Source organism: Lissotriton vulgaris, chromosome 12, assembly GCF_964263255.1.
Source record: "Lissotriton vulgaris chromosome 12, aLisVul1.2, whole genome shotgun sequence".
NCBI lineage: Eukaryota > Metazoa > Chordata > Amphibia > Caudata > Salamandridae > Lissotriton > Lissotriton vulgaris.
In genome coordinates this window covers 118,375,766-118,394,562 of record NC_141700.1, presented here as the reverse complement: position 1 = coordinate 118,394,562, position 18,797 = coordinate 118,375,766, and the positions used below count along the sequence as shown (strand labels likewise).

The window sequence follows — 18,797 nt, the reverse complement described above, 5'->3', positions numbered from 1 at the left end:
TTATACTTAGCACAATTTTTTTTCTCCAGTTTTTTTGTTTTGTTAGCGAAGCCAAGAATATTGGACACCAACCAGATATTAATATATACTTGTGAAATTTTCACAGACCGGACAGCGATCTTTAACTGACACAACAGGGATTACTGTTTAAGAAAGCGGGTCTAACAATCGCTCCCTGAAGGAAGAGGGTGTTATCAGCCTTCAATTAATATAGCCTTATAGCCAACATAGAGATCTATACCGGCTATTAAAGGTCCTCTCCAGAGTTAAAGGCCCGAGCCGAAGGCGAGGGCCTTTAACAAGGGAGAGGGACTTTAATAGCGGCATAGCCCATCTACGAAGGGCTATAAGGCTATTAGAACATTCTGTCACTAGAGGACAGAATGTTCTAAGAAAGAAAACAAAGCCGTTTGGGAGCGTGAGGGGATTGGCATCCCCCCCAGGCTCCCTGAACCCTTTGTTCACAGCCAGAGCTGTGAACAAAGAAACATTGGAATGTTGGAGCTCCGGGCTTCTACCAGCCATTATAAGCCCGGAGCACTCCATTGTTTTCAATGGAGCTCCCAACATTCCAATGTTCTAATGCTACTTAAAGCCCCATCCCTGGTTTTGGTTTGGCTGTCCAGGTATGGTGGACAGCCATCACTCCTCGACTGATGAATAAGAGTCCTAAGCCTTATTTTAAGTTTAACGTAGGTAACTACCACCCTATAAATATGCATTGGTGCAACTAGGTAACAAGCTGATATACCTTAACTTTCCTAGTTCTAATAAAACACTGCCTCCAAGCTGGATGCTGTTCTAGGGGATGACAATGTGTTTAACCGGCTGCTGATAACCTGAGAATAAGGCTGGCTACCAGGTGCATATGTACTACACGAGAATAGCTGTTTGTGCAAAAAAGGGGTACCCCTAATGTCCTTTCCTATATCAGGGAGTACATAGCATATGTGAAAAGTTATATAGGAAACACAATCAACAGTGGACTGCAACTCAGTAACTAGCCAAAAAATTAAGCAAGGACTTTTATTGTTTTTAAACTTTATTAATCTTCTAGTAAAAAAGTGTTTTTCCTTCTTGTTTTTTCATAAATATTAAAACAATTCTGTGAAAATGCATAAACACAAATCAGGACATTCTTATCCATGAGATATATGAATGTCCTTATTAGTGTTTATGCATTTTCAAAATTACCAAAAAAGAATAATGTTGTCTAACTAAAGTGATACCACGTATATAGAGGATTGAGTATACTACACTCATTCTGTTGACCTAAAGGCAACGGTGATATTATACGTTGTGATCAATTTTTACCATTGTAAAGAAAAGAGTATCATTAGACAGAGTAATGCTATAGGAAAAGCAGGTCGAAAATGCACAGAATTGTTTTAATATTTATGTGATTCATGTTTTCCATCAAATATGTGAAAAAACAAGAAGGAAAAACTTTTTCACTAAAAGATGAATAAAGTTAAAAACCAAAAAAAATCATTGCTTAATCTTTTGGCTAGTTACTGAGTTACAGTCCACTGTTGATTGTGTTTCCAATATAACTTTTCACATATGCTACATGAGAATAGCATCATAGAGCATACAAAACCTATGACTTTGCATCCTGATGCTGCAGCTGCCATCTTGGAATGACCAGAAGGCGGTCAACCGCGACAGCCAGTCCAAGCCCCATTTCCTTTCACATAGCTTACATGATTTCTTTCTTTCTCTCCTCTCCAGTGGGAAGATGTGCTTCTAGACTTCTGTCGACAAGAACTGCAGGTGAAAACGAGGCACTACGAATGCTGCGAAGAATTGGAGCCCTCTGCCCAGTTGGCCTGCTTCGCCAGTAGGGCCCCTCATCCTGGCTACGACAAGCAACTTGAGACTATTGACCTGGGGTTTATCAACGCTACAGCCCTGGCCATAATCTGTGGAAGCGCAAAACTGCAGACCAAACAGTGAGTGTCTGAGCCCTGTTTCTAGGAACGCCAATAGTGGTTGTGATTAAGAATCCAATTAGAAGAAAGCTTGTCTACAATTGAGAGAACGCCTTGTGTTTAAGGAAGGAGTGAAAAGGAAGCTTGTGGAGGAACAGCTGTAGGAAGATGGGTTAAGGAAGGAGTGAAAAGGAAGCTTGCGTAGGAGTAGCAGATGTAGGAAGAAGGGTTGAGGGAGGGATGAGAAGGAAGCTTGTGTAGGAATGAAAGGAGAAAGGGGTGTATGTAAGTATGTGATTAGAAGAATGCGGTCATATATACGTGCAGTAGGCAGTATGTTTAGGAATGGAGTGAGAACATGCAGCGGAATAACGAAACTTGAGGGGGGCCCCCCCACTCTCCGGACCCAGTCAGGAGCTCTCAGGCTGCCCATGCACAGTGCCAGAGGGGGTTCCCTGGAGCTCCCTTGCAACGCGAGAGCCGCGGGGGCTATTGTTACGCCACCGCGAAAATGAGAGGAGAAGAGAACATGTTTAAGGATGAGATTATAAGAAAGCTTGTCTATACATGAGAGAAGTAGAGAGTCTGCCCAAGGATGGGGTCAGAAGCAATCTTGCTTCGAATGTGAGGAGATGGGGGGGGGCGTGCAAGGAAGAGATGAGAGAAGGTGAGTTTAGGGATGGGATGAGAAGAAAGCTGATCTAGGATGGAGCAAGGAGTGAGAATGTTTAAGCAGTGGTTGAGAAGGAAGTTTGTCTAAAAATGAAAGGAGTGAGTTTAGCCATGGGGATGATAAGGAGGCTAAACTGAAAATAGAACAAAGAACGTAACCCCGCCTAATGATGTGATGGTCCTAACAATAGGATCCCGCTATATATGGGGTGATTAGACTAGGAGTTTAGCAATGCACATAACAAAAATTAGTCAATCCAATTATACTCAAAAGCAAGTATTTAGCAAGTATATATATATTTTTATTTTTTTGTATACTCTTTGATTTGATGTAAAAAAGATCGTACAAAAATAGAAAACATATTAAATCCACAGCATATTTTCAAGGGCATCAAACAACATACATTGGTGCAAAAAGGGATAAAAAAAATAAGAGAAATTCATCCTACTTGGGGACCTACCCAGTAACAATTCATACTTCAATCATACTCTCATACTCACAAGTTTCCAAATTAATCTATCTAATATTCTATCATTCAACTTTCATTCTTACAAGCATTCCTATCGACCTGGCGTATGCAACACAGAGATGATAAGTCTGTTGCATAAATCAGAATGTTGTTCCAGACAGATGACATTAATACGGCTCTTAATAAATATAAAACAGTGTGCCGTATTTCTGGAAACACAAGCCGACGCGCGTTTCTGTGACAGGCCAGATGGGCCACACCTTCGTCAGGGCTGGGGGTTGTTGACTGGGAGGGGAGGGAAAGAAGATCTGGAAATAAAAAACAATGTCTTAATTTTTTAGTTCCATAAAAATATACAGTCATAACATGTTCAAACATGTACTTTTATCACTATTTGATACATTTTAACAAAGATAAACAATGATTATTGGAATTCGTATAATGACTCTATGGTTGACTTTTTGTGGCTGTGCAATGCCTAACTGCCTAGTAACACTCCCTAAGACAGACTCCCGGTTAGGTGAGATCTGTGAAAGGCATAAAGATAACCTTGTCTAAGCAACCCATCGAGTACATATTATCACAACTCTCATATTTCCTAATATTGCATACACTCATTTTATAGCACATTTGACCAAGTGAAAGAAAAAGTTTTTACAATTACTAAACCTGGTAGAGGACCAAGAAATCGAAAGCCCACCCTTATGGTGAAGTCATTTCATCTCAAAATTAGCCGAAGGATAGTTGGCATAATATGTGGATGACTTTTTGATCATTATTGGGGTTTGAACACAACAGTAAATATGCGCAATATTTTCAGGTCAAATTCTAATGGTATTTGACAGTTTCCATTTTACTTTTCGAACCATTGTTTACACCAGAAAAGACAAGCTATTAGTTAAGACTTTACCTATTATAAAGTTCTAGTCATATTGACACAGATGCTCGAAACCCGTTGTCCTATGTGCAGTAGGTGGTGGTTTCTATTTCCGCTCACACCGGATACTGTGATAGAGGACCTATAAGTCAAATGAGGCTTTAGATAAACATTTGATTTATCAAAACTAAAGTACCATTTTTTGGTTTGGGGCATAATTTGATATCCGTTTCAACTAAGGAATTAACCGCACTCGATCCTATGTTCAGGCAAAGATTTTGAATGGTCTTTGAATGGTTCTTCAGTGGTAATAAGAAATTGGTTTGTCCCCAAGTACTAGAGCTATATGGTCCTTAGTAAACAAAGGGGAACATTAATTATAGATGGGCTCGCATTATTGGATTGACCCCCAAAGATTAAATAAAGCAGATGTTCCATTACCTAAATCTGATGGCTATCACGGTGCGAAATACAGGGAAACTAGATCCAAGAGTAATCAGTTAGTGGAGGTGTAGATCCGCCGTACTTCCAGCTATTCGGGTAAGCAGGTAACTATCAGAACAGGGTCCTTAATAGAAGATAAAAGGACCAATAGTGAGTATACACTACTCCCGATATCCTCTAGTTAATACAACGTCAGGTAGAGGGGTGTCTGTCATATATACACACCGTAAAGAAATGAAGTAAGGTCCACGGGTGATAATGGTCTAGATCCGCCGTGTTAGCAGTTATTCGAGTGGGCCGGTTGCTATCAGTAAAAGGTCCCTAATGGAAGATAAAGGGCCAGTTGTAAGAGAACACAATTACAAATATCTTCTGGATAATACGGAATCAGGTAGAAAAATGTCTGTAACATATACACACCGTAAAAGATGAGGCAAGGTGCCACAGTGTTTTCCGCTATGAGGACGGTGCGTAGCTGTGAACGGTACTACCTGATAGAAGATAGAGGGTAGAAGGGAGACAGTTTTAAGTATATAGCTTAACACGTTTGGACGTTAGGTCTAGGTGGTAGGGTATCGGCCAGTAGCACATACCTTAGAGGATAGAAGATCGGGCTGTAATAGGGATTCCGTCGATTCGCCGCATCGACCCACTGAGACGGGAGACAGGACTCTCGCCGATTCAGAATATGTTGGCATTTAAATAGCCCACTCTTCGCGCCATAGTAGAGAGGCATCAGCTGTGTAGAGTAGTAGACATAGACGACAGACTTGATTTCTCTGTTGGAAGGATGGCGGCCATCTTAGAACGGCTACTCTAAAGCTGTAAAGATGCATCAGCTGAGTAGAGTAGTAGACATAGACGACAGACTTGATTTCTCTGTTAGAACGATGGCGGCCATCTTAGAACGGCTACTCTAAAGCTGTAAAGATGGAGAAAGGACCTAGTTCCTTTAACTACTTAATAGCCACCATCTAGAAAAGGGTCATTTTTGAATTCATTTAACCAGTTGGTATATCTTAGGGGAATTAAATATTTACATGACTGTTAAGATGTCCCCCCTTAGGATGTTTCAAAGTACTTCCAATTTACGAATATTGCCAAATATAAAGAATTTTTTTCTCCCAATTTGTTGTACATTTCTTGAATAAAGTAGTCAGGCATCGTTATCACGGAACTCATTTTTATAGAAATGCCTGGTGCCAAGGACATTCCTCATTGAGTCCTTTATCCACAGCATTCAAGAAAAAGATCCAAAAAACTTTCCGTTTTTTTCGTAAACACACGGGATCAGTTCCAGGGTTCGCTTTTATTTTTTCCAGAATGAACCAACGTAGTTCCAATTCTTTGTGTTCTTTTTCTAGCCAGTGTGCTACGATGGGGGCTGCATGATATGGAGGCTAGTCTAGGGGTGGGAGGAAGGAGGATGGGTTTAAGAATGGGACGAGAGAGAAGTGTGTGTGGGAATGAAGAGGAGGGAGAATGTATTAGGATAGTATGACTAGGAAGCTTGACATGGAAAGGGAAAAAAGGAGCAATCTAAGATGGAATAAGAAGGGATCTTGTCTGGGAACTGAAGAGTATGGAGAAGGGAAGGAAGCGTGCCCGCGAATGGGTAGAGATGTGCCTTGTCCAAGAGGAGAGGGGGTAGAAGCGCGTTCAGGAACATGATATTGGAGCTTGTCTTAGAATGGTAAGAGTGAGGCGGGGTCTATCAATAGTAAAAGAAAGGAGGCTGTGTAGGGATGGGTGAAGAGAGCTTCTCGAGGAATGGGATGACGGGAGCTTGCTGTAAAAGAAAGACAAGATAGTTATTAGTTGGGAATGGGAGGAGAAGAGAGAACAATACTTCTAGGACAGGTGGCATGGTGAGGGTTTGCCTGGGAGTGGGAGGACAATGGATTTGTCTATGAAAAATAAGGGGGGATATGTGCTTTTGAGATTCATCCCTGAATACTAGACGTTAGCAGATGTTTACGCCTATCCCTAAAACACAGTGGATGTGCTCTAGCAATGGTTTCTGCTGCACTACTGAGATGAGACACTACAGTCCAGAGGCTCAAGAATAGCAGTGTGCATTCCCTACACTACAGCACAAATTGGTCACAATGATACAGGGACCCTAACACTGTAGTGTTGAAGTAATCCCTATCCTACACTACAGCACTCTGTCGACCTCAACGTTCCTTAAATTGATGATCCACCTGCACTCGTTTTTTGACGGCGTAGGCGCTCGCGTCCTTTTTTATACTCCCTTTTTGAGAGTGAAAGAGGACCAAGGCATGCTGTCAGTTGGAGAACCACTGGAAGTGGTCCCCAGCTAACCACAAATTCTCAAGGCCTTTTGGGAAATGCTGGGAAGATGCTGGCAGCTTGGTCCATGGACCATGACATCCCTGAGTATCTACAAAAATTCACGGTTCTTCACTGAGCTTTAGTAAATTACAAACAAAAGGCAAAAACAAAGCTCTGTATTTTAATCTCTCCCTGTGTCCTGCAGTAACTTGAGAAATTCGAAAAGATGCCTTGTGGTAAACTCTGAACTTCACCAATTCTGTAATTGTAGTGTCGCTCAGCATGTTTCCCCTGGTATTCAATGGCAACAAGAGAGATCTAAAAAGACATGTTTCTGCTTATGTTATCAATTACTGATGCTCTGTAGGGAGCCCGCATAGCAATGCTTTAATGCAGAGTGTCCTCTAAAAAAACTTCTATGGGGAGTTCGTGCCCTTGGTAAAACCATGTTATGGGGGGGCCATTAATGCTTGTTAATGCATAGTGCCATCGAGGCTCATTAAAGGCTTTGCACAGTGATGGTTCTTATTGCCTAGAGAGTTTAAATTGAGTAATTATCAAGCAGTAAAGTCTCAATCCTAACATTAGGGGTGGGCGCACTCTCACTACGCATTGGATTTTGTATCGCACAAACAAAATCGAAATTTTAAAAAAACACTTTAGTTGAGGTGGATGTGAGTGGATACTGTTTAGAAAGCGAAGAACAAAGCTATAGGATATAAACCAGAAAAGGTAATAACTTACCCTTAATGCCCACAGCCCATCTTGTGTTAAAGTTGGTTAGTAAATAGCAATGGAGTATGTCAGACGTAAAGTGTTTAGGATAGTAAGCTGATGGAGTGGAAAGGAACAAACTTATCGGGCAAATGTGTTTTTGATCTTGGTAGGCACTGTTGCTTATTTAAAGGCTGTACCAAGGTGATGCATAGGTTGGTACCCTGATGATGTCATCCTTTGTTATTAATTTCTCCTTCTATAAAACCATACATTTGCAGTTTGTGCTTTGTGTGCCCTTGTTCCTTCTTTTATCAATTTCTAGTTGTCATTCTGTGCCTTACTAAAAGTTACTCATACCTTCTTACTGATATTATAGATGACAAGTATCAGAGGTGTGAGATCATTTGTGGGGTTATGAAGAAGGCATTGTGGGGTGGGAGTTAAGGCTAAGTTTCTACATGAACTGTTCCATTTCCTGTCTTTTGAGATCTTAGTTTGTAACCAGTATTGATCGCTCGCCAACCTAAGCTAAACTTTACCCAAAGTTTTTTCAGATAAAATAAATATGTGTATATATATGTATGTGTGTATATATATATATATAATATATATTAATAAAATATATTTATTGATCCTCAACCTGTGTGAGCAAAGAGTAATAGATTAGAGGGTAGATCATTATGTTACTTGGATATTAAATACAGAATATGGCGCCCTGGTATAAAAAACATTGTTTTGTGACTGCTCACGGCTATAATCCCCTCCAATGCAGAATTGATGCGTTGTCTGCCTTTCTATGCTCTCACACTTTCTTTGTCCTAACACAATGGAATGTGTGAAATTGCAGTCTACAGAGGTAGTCACCTTCTGAACTTTTCTGGGTAAATTATGTTGTGGACAAAACATTGGTTGTAACAATGACCGGGCATTTCACCCACTGGCCATAAGAAGGCAGTAGTTTACTTAGTCTCTTCTGTTTTTGATCCAAAATGAACCAGATCTTTGAGATCTCGGTTATCTTTGATATTCTGATTTTAGAAATTCTCTTTGTTTTATTCATCACTCAACCCCATTTCCGGTGCTTGCCTTAGATTAATTTTCAGATCCACGAATTACTTTGAAATTAATCTTGGAAGATTAATGTCGGAATTATTAATTTGTGGATCCTATCTTCTTAGTTTTTTTTTACATTATTTTCCATTTAAAAATTGATTTTAACTGACAGTTTAGTTTTTTCAGCATATGGCTCACCATCTACTGAATTGCTGTTTTTTTGTATAGACTTCTTATATTTGGGGAAGAACCGCGGTGTCCCCTATTTTTTAAAGTTTCCTTTCCTAATAAGTATATTTATTTTAAATGTATCCCTTCATTACTTCCTTGTTATTTTCTGATGGTTTGGTCTTTTAAAACATTTTTTTATTTGGCTTTCTTTTTTTTCCACAATTTTCTTGGGCCGAAAAATGCATTTATTTTTTTATTTTTTTCAGAGTTTTATATAGCGCGAACTTGACCCGAATAGGGTATCAGTGCGCTTTACTTAGCACCAGTTACGTTACATGAGGACACACATTCATTTTTGCTAGGCACAGTGAGATTAAGTGATTTGCCCAGAATCACAGGATGTTTGGCGCCGTTACCGAGTCTCAAACCCAGATCCGAGGTCGAGCGCCCTAGCCGTTAGGCCACATGTAAAGTGCCGTCATTCTGTAAATGACCATTCAAAATGGCAGATTTTCACGTAGTAAATGATTTTGGGCATATGAATGATGGTAAAACATCACCATTTTTTAAGAGTGAAAAAGAGTTTGTTTTTTTGTCTTTATTAGGAAACAAATTCCTTTACTAGTCAAAAGCCTGACAGACGACTGCTGCCAGCAGACGATGGAGGAAGGAGTACAATGTGCGGAACAAAAGGTACGTGGCAGCACGCACTGGTTGCCGAGTTGGGACAGATTTATCGGATTATCCTAACAAAGAATGATTTTGGAAGGGAATCAGGGCCGGACTGGGAACCACAACCGGCCCTGGCAAAGTGCTCGGCCGGCCCACCTTCCCACTCGGTGGGGTTGGAGGTGCCGCCGAGCTCTTTGCCGGGGCCGGTTTTCGGCCGATTTTGGTACTGGGGCAATTTTGCAGCTATGCTACAAAAAAGGCACTGTAACAAAAACGGCCCCGGGGGCCCAAAACCGGCTCCCATCCGTGCGGCGCACCGGGGGATTGCCCGGTGCCCGCTATGGCCAGTCTGGCCCTGAAGGGAATATCAAAGCTGACCATCGAAGGCTCACAACATGTTGACCAGAATATTGAGAGACAAAATACTGAAGAGGCAAGGGCACAGTGGAAGGCATGGATTTATGATTTTCAAGTCCGCATCTACATACCATGAAGACATAAATTTGTCGCCAAGGTGTGTATATTCAGTTCGGCAATGAAAATCTATACAAGCATACCTTTCAATATTTGGTCCTCAATATTCTGGGCACGCTATTGTGACCCTTCAATATTCCAGACCCACATCAACAGAATGTATCCCTGGGGCACCCGCTTGCTGTGTGCTGCAAAAGTCTACTGTGAGAAGAAAAGCTGTATTGAAAGAATTCCGGTGCGATACTTGAGTAACTATGTACTCGCTGCATGGAATCAAATGTATCCAGTGACATGGTGAGGGGGCGTCATGAGGCAGGGGTAAACGCAGGAATCGTCAGCACACCCCCCTCGCTCTTATCTGCGGCCGTCGCGAGGCAGCTAACGCAGTGTGCCACTGAATGAACCATAGCACCTGGACACTTTACATGCTCACTGCCCATAGCTCTGAGGCACTTTGGTTATCAGGGTCCCCTGTCAATGCATACAGTTTGACCCTGGATTAGGTCTATGTTCTTAATGCAGAGGTAAAAATGCCCTGCATTGATCAAGATGGTAACTCTGTAGTATTACTATGAATGGGTTGAAGGCGTTTCGCATAGGGGGCATTCAGCTTTGCACTCACTGCACATGGTTCACATCTACAACTAATGCCACATGTTTGGTTCTGCACTCACTACACCTGGGCAAAATGCTCTATGCTAATCTGTGGAGTACTCACTACTCTCATTGTGTAAAGTTCATAAGCAGAGGGATGATCAGAGGTACACAGCTCTTCCAAATATCAAGAGAGTTTCAGATACTGCTGATGCAAGACCAGTTTGGAAGACTTTGTTGTTGCTGTGACCAGCAAACACCTCAAAGTCTGTGGCAGTCAGACAGACGGAGATCTACCTACCGGCTGTAATGCCAGAAGTGGTTACGAAGCCCGGGTCTTAAAAGAATATATTCCTTGCAAGTTAAGGAACCCGGGCAGATCTTGGCAATTCTAGTCAGTTTTTCTTATGCAGAGTGTGAATTGCTGTCCACTTCCTGTTGTTCATAAGGGTATAAATAAATCAGTGCTTAATCTAAGAGTGCGTGAAACTCTCGTATTTTGAAAATATTGTGCATAATAATGCGAAATGCTAAACTGCCATTTGGGGCTGTTTTATTAACACGAAATTCATCCTTACACCCACTTTTAGCCTCAGGACGCATTACATTGCAACAACACTTTACACAAAAACAAAAGCACTGCGAATAACAGCTCCCCGGGTTCTGTTATTTGATTTGTTCCCATGTGTATACAATACATCTTTTACAGCGAATGTCACACTCCCAATACCTTTTTCCGCAAATAGCCTATATTTGCACAATGTGTCATTTTGCTGAACAAGAGTAAGGCAAAATTAACAAAAGTTCACCAGCGTAACAAACATTTTGCTCAGGCCTAGTTTAGACCAAATCCATACTTTTCGACAGTGGTTATATATAATTTCTACATCAATTAGTTCAGTGTGCTGCCTGTTTTCTCACTTTTTCCATGGTACAATAGAGCATTATTTACCCATGCTCGAAGCTAGAAGTGCCTCGAGGTCTAGAATAGGGAAGAGAAGGTTGCATTAAACCCAAACTTTCTCTTGCATCCTTTTACTCAACATACCACATCCTGCTGAACAATGAATGAATGAATGAGTGTTTCATAAAAGCGCACTGCTGCCCTACTAGGGTCTCCTCATTCTGAGGGATCGGCAGATGCCTTTCTACATGGTCAGCGGAAAGACCCAAGTTATAATCTTCTTATGTAAAGCTAAGTGGATGGTTTCAGGGCACATAATGAGAGGAACATTGGTGTAATACTTGGAAACTACGGTAAGTGAAAAAAAGGAATGATCACCAATGCTAGATTTAGAGAATGAAGGAGCTGCAAGAAGGTCAGTTGAGATGGAGCTCACAGAGCTAGTAGGCGTGTAATGAATTAAACGTCTCTGAATAACAAGCGCGCACGCCTCGCACTGAAAGAAGGCAGCAGGGAGAGGGGGGAGAGAGGAGGGGGCCTGCGCCGGTTTCCCTTGCGGGAGCAAGCAGGACTGTTACTTAGAAACAGATGGTTTGAAAGCTCACTCACACAAGGGATTTGCCAAACGTGCACACATTGCCATTGAACAATGCAATGCGTGCACGTTTTTGACTGCAAAACTGAAGCGATTTCTAAAGGTCTTTTTCCTCTGCAGCGCATGCGCACTGCGGAGACGAGACCTAAAAACAGTCCCCTTGTTAAAGACAATTGGCTTGGCTACGACGAGGTAATGTGGCAGATTAAGTGAGGAGAAATAGGCTGTGCTGGTAAACTGAACAAGAGTCTGGATGCAGGTTTTTAAAAACCAATTACTTGGTTAATCCCAGATAAAGAGATTTACTGTAGTCAATCCTAGATAAAATCAAGGATTAAACAAGTTTTTCAACACACGTGTGGAAGAATGGGAGTGACGTACCTGAGCCTCTGAATATGAAAAGGTAAGAGCCATACACTGTGTTTGGCCAACAAATGCGTATCGTGTAACTGGGGACTCCTTAATTCTTGGCAGAGTGAACATATAGGAAGCGGGCAAAGCTTTCAGTGAAAATGGAGGTTGGTTTACATCGGAGTTTGAGATCTCTTTGAGCCGGTGTTTGCTGAGAAGTCCAAAAGGCCTTATTGCAAACTGCAATTAGTTGTCTAATTTCTACGATGACGCAAATCGCAAATCTCCCTCTCACTTTTGACATCAGAGCACATTCTCTCACACAAGGAGATGGCTTCAGCACTCTTACCCTTGTATAGAAGGTCAACCTTCTCTTTTACTATTCAATAACTCTTCTTGCTTTCTCCATAACATCTGGATATCCAGAAGACCCATGACCTGCCTATGCGTGACTACAGCTCCTGATCTCATCTTGTCTCTTCGTTGGGTCCAAGCGAGGGGGCATATTTGTTTGATTTGTTGAAAAACATCTTACACAGGCAGATCCAAAGCTTCTCAACAACTTCTGGCCTATCTCTTTGTTACTCTTTCCCCTCTAAAATGCTTGAAGAATAAGAACACTGACAGATCCCCTCCTTTTATTGAAAGCAGTTTGATCCTGGACTAGTCTAGGGCGGGTTTCTGGTGTCTGTGGAATGGAAGTGGCTGGGGTATCTGTGCCTTTGACCATCTGGTGGACTTGAAAGGATATTTTGGATTCATCTTGGACCCCTGCCTTTCCTTCTCCCAACGGATCAGTCATCTGTGTGTTGTTAATACATACGTGGACTCGTTAAATGTCATTCCTCTGCCTCCTCATTGCAGTAAGACTCTTCCACGAGACAACTGAAATACTCTAACAGATCATACACGCTGCCTTCAACTCACGTAGAACACGGATGTGTTTCTTACCCCAGGGTGCCTCATTGCTCTGTTCTCTCCGAACACCTTTTTGTTCTTTGTAGACTCTCACTGGCCATGTAAACCGTCTTTAAGGCAATGTGTCTGTGACAGTGCGTTCCATAAAACAAATCTTCTCTGTTTTCAGCATCGAATCCAGGAGCAACCAGTCCAGGTAAGAGCGGAGGGGCAGAATGGGGGGGATTGGACAGAGGAAGACGAGAGAAAATGAAATAAATAATTTTCTGTCGAATACGCTCCACTGCTCTTACCTGCACTGGCCGCTCCTGGCCGGATCACTTCTTGTGCTCCCTCGGAACCTGTGCTCTATGACCACCAATCTCTAGAACTGCAATAAAAGCATGAGGACATGTATGTGAGGTGCCTGTTTCCTTATTTGGGTGCAAAAACTTGGAACACTTCTCTTCCCACAACCCAGAGCTCTAGGACAATTCCAATCTGATGTCGTTTCGGGAACTAAATATATCTGGCTTTTCCTTTGGTAGCACATGCTTCCCCTCCTCTGGATTTCCTATCACCAGGATGCCCTATTATGATATGATAGCGCGCTAAACAAATATTTTTATTCAGTCTGGACTGAGGAGCTGCGAAGTACAGGAATGTAAAGCACAGGACTCGCTGACAGATACCGCAGTATAAAACTATTGTTACAGGTAAATATCCTTTTAAATTATCTTTGCCATTCTTTGCTTTGAAGCTATAAGATGATTTAAGGAGATGCATTGCACAGAGAGCTTGACCCAAGGATGAAATCAATATGTTAAGCAATCCTGGTTTCTCAAATATCTGCCACAGCATCATGCCGGCTAGTACATGGTCCTTGTCGTGGCTGGCTGCAGTATTTTCTGATTTGATAGCGGGTGTCACTGAGTATTCGGAGCAATGCTGGCTATCCAGGTCACCTGTTATGACTATTAACGAGATAAAAGTGAGAGCAACTGTAGCCAATGTGCTTTGTTAAATTTTTTGACATTTCTGCGCAATGTCTTATACGGGTTCCGGAACAAGTTGTCCCCTTAGCCTGGCTTAGCATTTACAGAAGGAGTAAATCCAAAAGTGGAAGGACCACATTTACACTCTATCATTTTCCCAAAATCATACTTTTAATTTTAATTTTTTTACAATTTTAATAAAGGTTATATTTTAATACAACTGTGTTACAATGACTGACACAAATGACACATTTATCAAAAATGTCCATCCATCGAAAAAGGTCATTGATTATTCTTGAAAATCATAACCCCTTTGTTTTTTTTTTTTTATGTTGTTCTCCCACCGCTCCCATGCCTATAAAGGGATTTTGTCTTGGTGGGGGGGTGGATGGGGGGTAGGAGGGTTCCCTGTCCTATTTCGTCTATACAGCTTCCTTATTGATCTCCAGCTTGCATTAGATAATACTGTGATTAGCACTGAACTGCTCATGTATCTACGAAGAGCTCTGCCGTGGCCGGTTTCTGTGGCTCTGACCTGTCCGCTCTTTCTTTGTTTTCCTGCAGAAGGCCGCCTTTGTTGAGATGCTCTGCTCCACCAAGAAAGACTCCTGGAAAGACACAGAGAAGTGTTGCAGTAAGTCAGAGTCTGAAAGAGCCAAGTGCTTCAATATCAACTACCTGCGGAACATCGTGGTCGCTACTTCAAGCAGCGAATATTAAGGGCCGAATCGCCATCGTTTCTCCTCTCCATAGACTTTCAAACTTTATATTCAAGCATTTGTTGTAAAGACAGCTCTGCCGGGTGGCTGGAAACCAGGTAGATCCATACCCTGACCTAGGAATAGATCTCCTAAATATTACCGAAGGTCTCTTCCCAAAGTCACTGGAATGGAGGAAAAGTGGAAAACAGCTGCGGATGGTCAGGAGGCTGGTCTTCCCCATACGCCGCATGTTGTTTCTCTGGTTAACCTGGGTTGTTAGAAAAGATTGTTTTGGCATATTGACCTTTTGTGTTGGGAAATTGGCAAAGTGGTGGACCTAGGCTACTTAACATCAGTATATTTTTATATAGCCCCTCTGCCATGGCCAGGGTCTCCTTATGCCCTCTTAGCTTTCTGCACCCCAGACAAGTACACGTAGCACATCCGAGGGCGCCCACGAGAAGTTGTAGAAGTGTAACGAATGGTGTTATCCATAGCTTTGGACTTGATGCTTCCACTGGCAAGCTCCACATGTGCCATAAGGCACAGATCACACTGTATCCTTTCTACACACCCAAGGCACACTGTAGTACATATATGGCAAAGTTACATTATGTATATAAGGGACAAGCATGCTCTGGTTTACCTGTAAGCATTGCATGCTGCGGTGCTTGCATGCGAAAGTTATTTTACGATGATGTAGTGAATTTCACAATATATTGTCTCCACCATCAAGGCATTCCTCAGTCTATATATGGTGCATTTATCCTGTGGTTTATATAGGGACATTGCATTCTTTGTTGTAACCACCAACGTGTCCTGCCACTGTTTGTGTGTGTGTATGTATCGGCATGGAAAACAAGGGTGTATAATCTACTAATTGAACTGTTAGACCATGCAATAGCACCATGCACCTAGGGACCACATACGCATTATCTGTGTGTGTGTACGGAGTCCTGCACCACACATGAAGCTGTAATATCCTCAACGCCTAGTGTTGGCGGAGCTTCGCTCAACTCCAGTATAGTCTCGCTCACAGCGTACAGTATTATCATAGCCGGCTGTACCTCACGCCCTGATGAATATTGCCGACGTGCATTTCAAATGATGTTTGCACCACTTTCACTATTTGGAGCATAGTGTGTTATTTTGTACAAACTGTGTAAGCGTTGAATGAAATCTTCCTAATAAAATGACTAAAAAAGACCATGTTGAAACGCGTGTGGTTCTTGGAGTGCTTTTCTGGCCCTCTCTTCAGCAGGACTGAGTGATGTAGCAGCACCTTAAGAAAATGTTGGCTAAAGCGGAAGAGATACATGGGGTGAAGTAGAATGCAATTATCACTCTTAAAAAAACACATGGAAGAAAACATACTGTTTTATGAAAAAAGTAAATGGAAGTCTTTGGTGGTATACATGACATTACCATGCACACTACACTGCAAGACCCGACGGGTCCCTTCACCGATAAAACGAGACCCACAAAGAGTGTTCCCATCAATATATAGGTTTACTTTATATTTTATGCTACCAATTTCTCACAGATCATATTATGCTTCTAGGCTCCTACCTTCTGCATTATGGTCTACTGGGCATCGGACCTCACGGGAAACTGTATTCATGTGCTATACATGCCTGTATTAAACTTTCTCCCTTTATTTCACTTTTCCTGCTCTTTATAGCTCCCTATGTCAGTGGCTCCTAGGACCAGGTCAAACATTCATAATGATCCTTTCTACATTTTTTTTCTGTTCAATAAGTTTATTAAATTTTAAGAAGTATAAAAAAATAGTTAAATACAATATAAAGTGATACAATCGAAATCCATTGGAACATTAGTTATGCTTGAATCAATTACAAATAATTCCCGCAAGTAATACAAGGGTGAAATAGAAGAAATCTATAAGGGGAATGTCAGTGAACCACAATATCCGTAAACGGCATCACTATTATGAATGAAAGAAGCAAAAAGAGAGAAAAGGGAAAATAGGAAAGAAGAAGGAAAATAGGAAGGAAGACAGCAAGAAGAAGAAAGGAAGAGAAGAAGGAAAGAAAATACAAGGGGGGAAAGGAAAAAAAGAAAGGGAAGGGAAGGATCCACTGTCGTACTACAAAAACACACTACCCAAATAACAAACAGATCCTTTCTAAATTTGAGTGGGCCTCCATGCTCCTGGGTAGCAATGTTTTACCTGGTTTTGAACCATGCACAACAATTCAGGCCACAGGTCTCCATAGCAGTCGAGCTTGGATTTGTTGAGTTGTCACAAGTCCTTTTTGTGAGCTTCCTTGTGGTAGGTCTATGAGGGATTCAACTCATGTTCTCAAGTTCCATCATGAAAGGTTTGCCTGGAGCAGTACTGGGAACCTTCCAGAGCCTCATAGGGAAGCTGTTCCTTTTCTTGAGAACATTTGAGTTCAGACTTGCGCAGAATGCCCTGGTTCATGACTGACAGCCTGTGGAGTTGATGTTCACAGGACTGAAAGCAATTTAAAGGGTAAAGTGTTTCTAATCAAATCTGCCATGCCTCTACCTTGGCCTCAGAAATCATAGGTAGCTCTCCTCTACTCCTAAGTAAATGTATCCCAGGCATTCTGGTATTTTGCAGACCTCCTTGTGATCTTCCACTCCCAGAGTGTCGCCAGCATACATTTGAAAATGGGCCATGCATTGTGCCGTCACATGGGTGAATGTCTGCCCAAAAACCTTAAAATGCAGCAGTGAAAGCAAAAAACCCTGGCGAACCCAGACTTACTTTTTATTCAGGGCTTAGTGGCACCGATCCTCTTCTGTTGACTCTTGTTGTCAAGAAATGAACAGACCCATTCCTGGGTTTCGCCTGATGTCTGCGAGCGTTAATAACCGCCTTGAACAAACCACCTGAGAGCAAACGGAGGAGCCAGTGGAAGTATCTCACTAGAGAGCACTCTGCTTTAGGCTGACCGATACAGATGTCCTAGGAGTAAATGTGTGTCTCTTCACTGCTTGTCATTCTCCACTAGCCATGTGGGTAAAAGTTTCCTTCCACTATTGCCCCGCTTCAATGTTCTGTCATCCGCACAGTCAGCAGTGGCAGCCATCTTGTAAGCTTCAACTGCCACCCCTGCCACAAGATGGGTGCTGTTGCTCATGACTGCAGAACAAGGATGATCGAATCCTCAGAATTTGGTCTCACTCATGGCTGGGCTCACATGAGGTACTTTAATGCATGGATTTGTTATATGCATTTGCAAAGCACACATGCAAGGGTATTCTGGCCCTGAGCAGGTGTGTATGCGCGCCTAGACCTGTCTATGGTAGTTAAGTGAAAAGCCAGGTGTTCTGCCTCTTATGGAATTCAAGAAGAGAGAATGAGGCTCTTATATGGACTAAAAGGTCGTGCTACGCTTTAGGAGCATTGTAAGAGAATGACCATCCTCCTGATCTGGGTCTGTGCGTGCGTGTGATGTGTGCGAGTAGGAGTCCTGTGGAGCGTTGGTGCCTGGGTAGTTTGTGGATTAAAAAGGGAGGCGGCCTTGCCATCATGCATAAAGGCAATATCATGGTCTCCACTCTTGAGAAATATTGCTCTGCGGAGATGGAGATGTTGGTTTGTAAAATCAGTACCTCGTCTAAATGTTTTATGAACGGTGCTTTGGTCTATCGGCCTCCTGGACCTATGAACAATTTCTCCAACACTTTGATGGAATTATTGGCCCCCTATGTTAATGTCAAGAAAGATTTTTTATTGTTGGGTGATTTTAATATACATGCAGAGCTTAAGGAGGAAAAAGAGACCCAGGATTTACTAAAAGATCTCTTTTCATTAGGATTTCTGCTACGTAATAAAGGACCCACCCATAGGGCCGGACATACTCTGGACCTCATTTTGTCCAGGTTCCTTGGAGTTGAGTGTTCTGCCCCTATTGCAAATCTATGGACAGACCATTTTACTATAGAATTTTATATTCCTGAGATAGGACCAACTCCCAAGAGATCTATTCA

General features: G+C 42.0%; 1 protein-coding gene across 1 annotated transcript in view; it reads left to right on the top strand.

Moving 5' to 3' along the window:
• The window catches only part of ECM1 (extracellular matrix protein 1), a 41,596-nt gene extending 25,577 nt beyond the window's left edge, over positions 1-16,019 (top strand). The window contains exons 5-7 of the mRNA XM_086947464.1: positions 1,732-1,952; positions 9,236-9,323; positions 14,677-16,019. Coding sequence (XP_086803590.1) covers positions 1,732-1,952; positions 9,236-9,323; positions 14,677-14,832 — 465 coding nt within the window. The 3' untranslated portion in view covers positions 14,833-16,019. The remainder of the gene's footprint in view (positions 1-1,731; positions 1,953-9,235; positions 9,324-14,676) is intronic.
• The last annotated feature ends 2,778 nt before the right edge of the window (positions 16,020-18,797 follow it).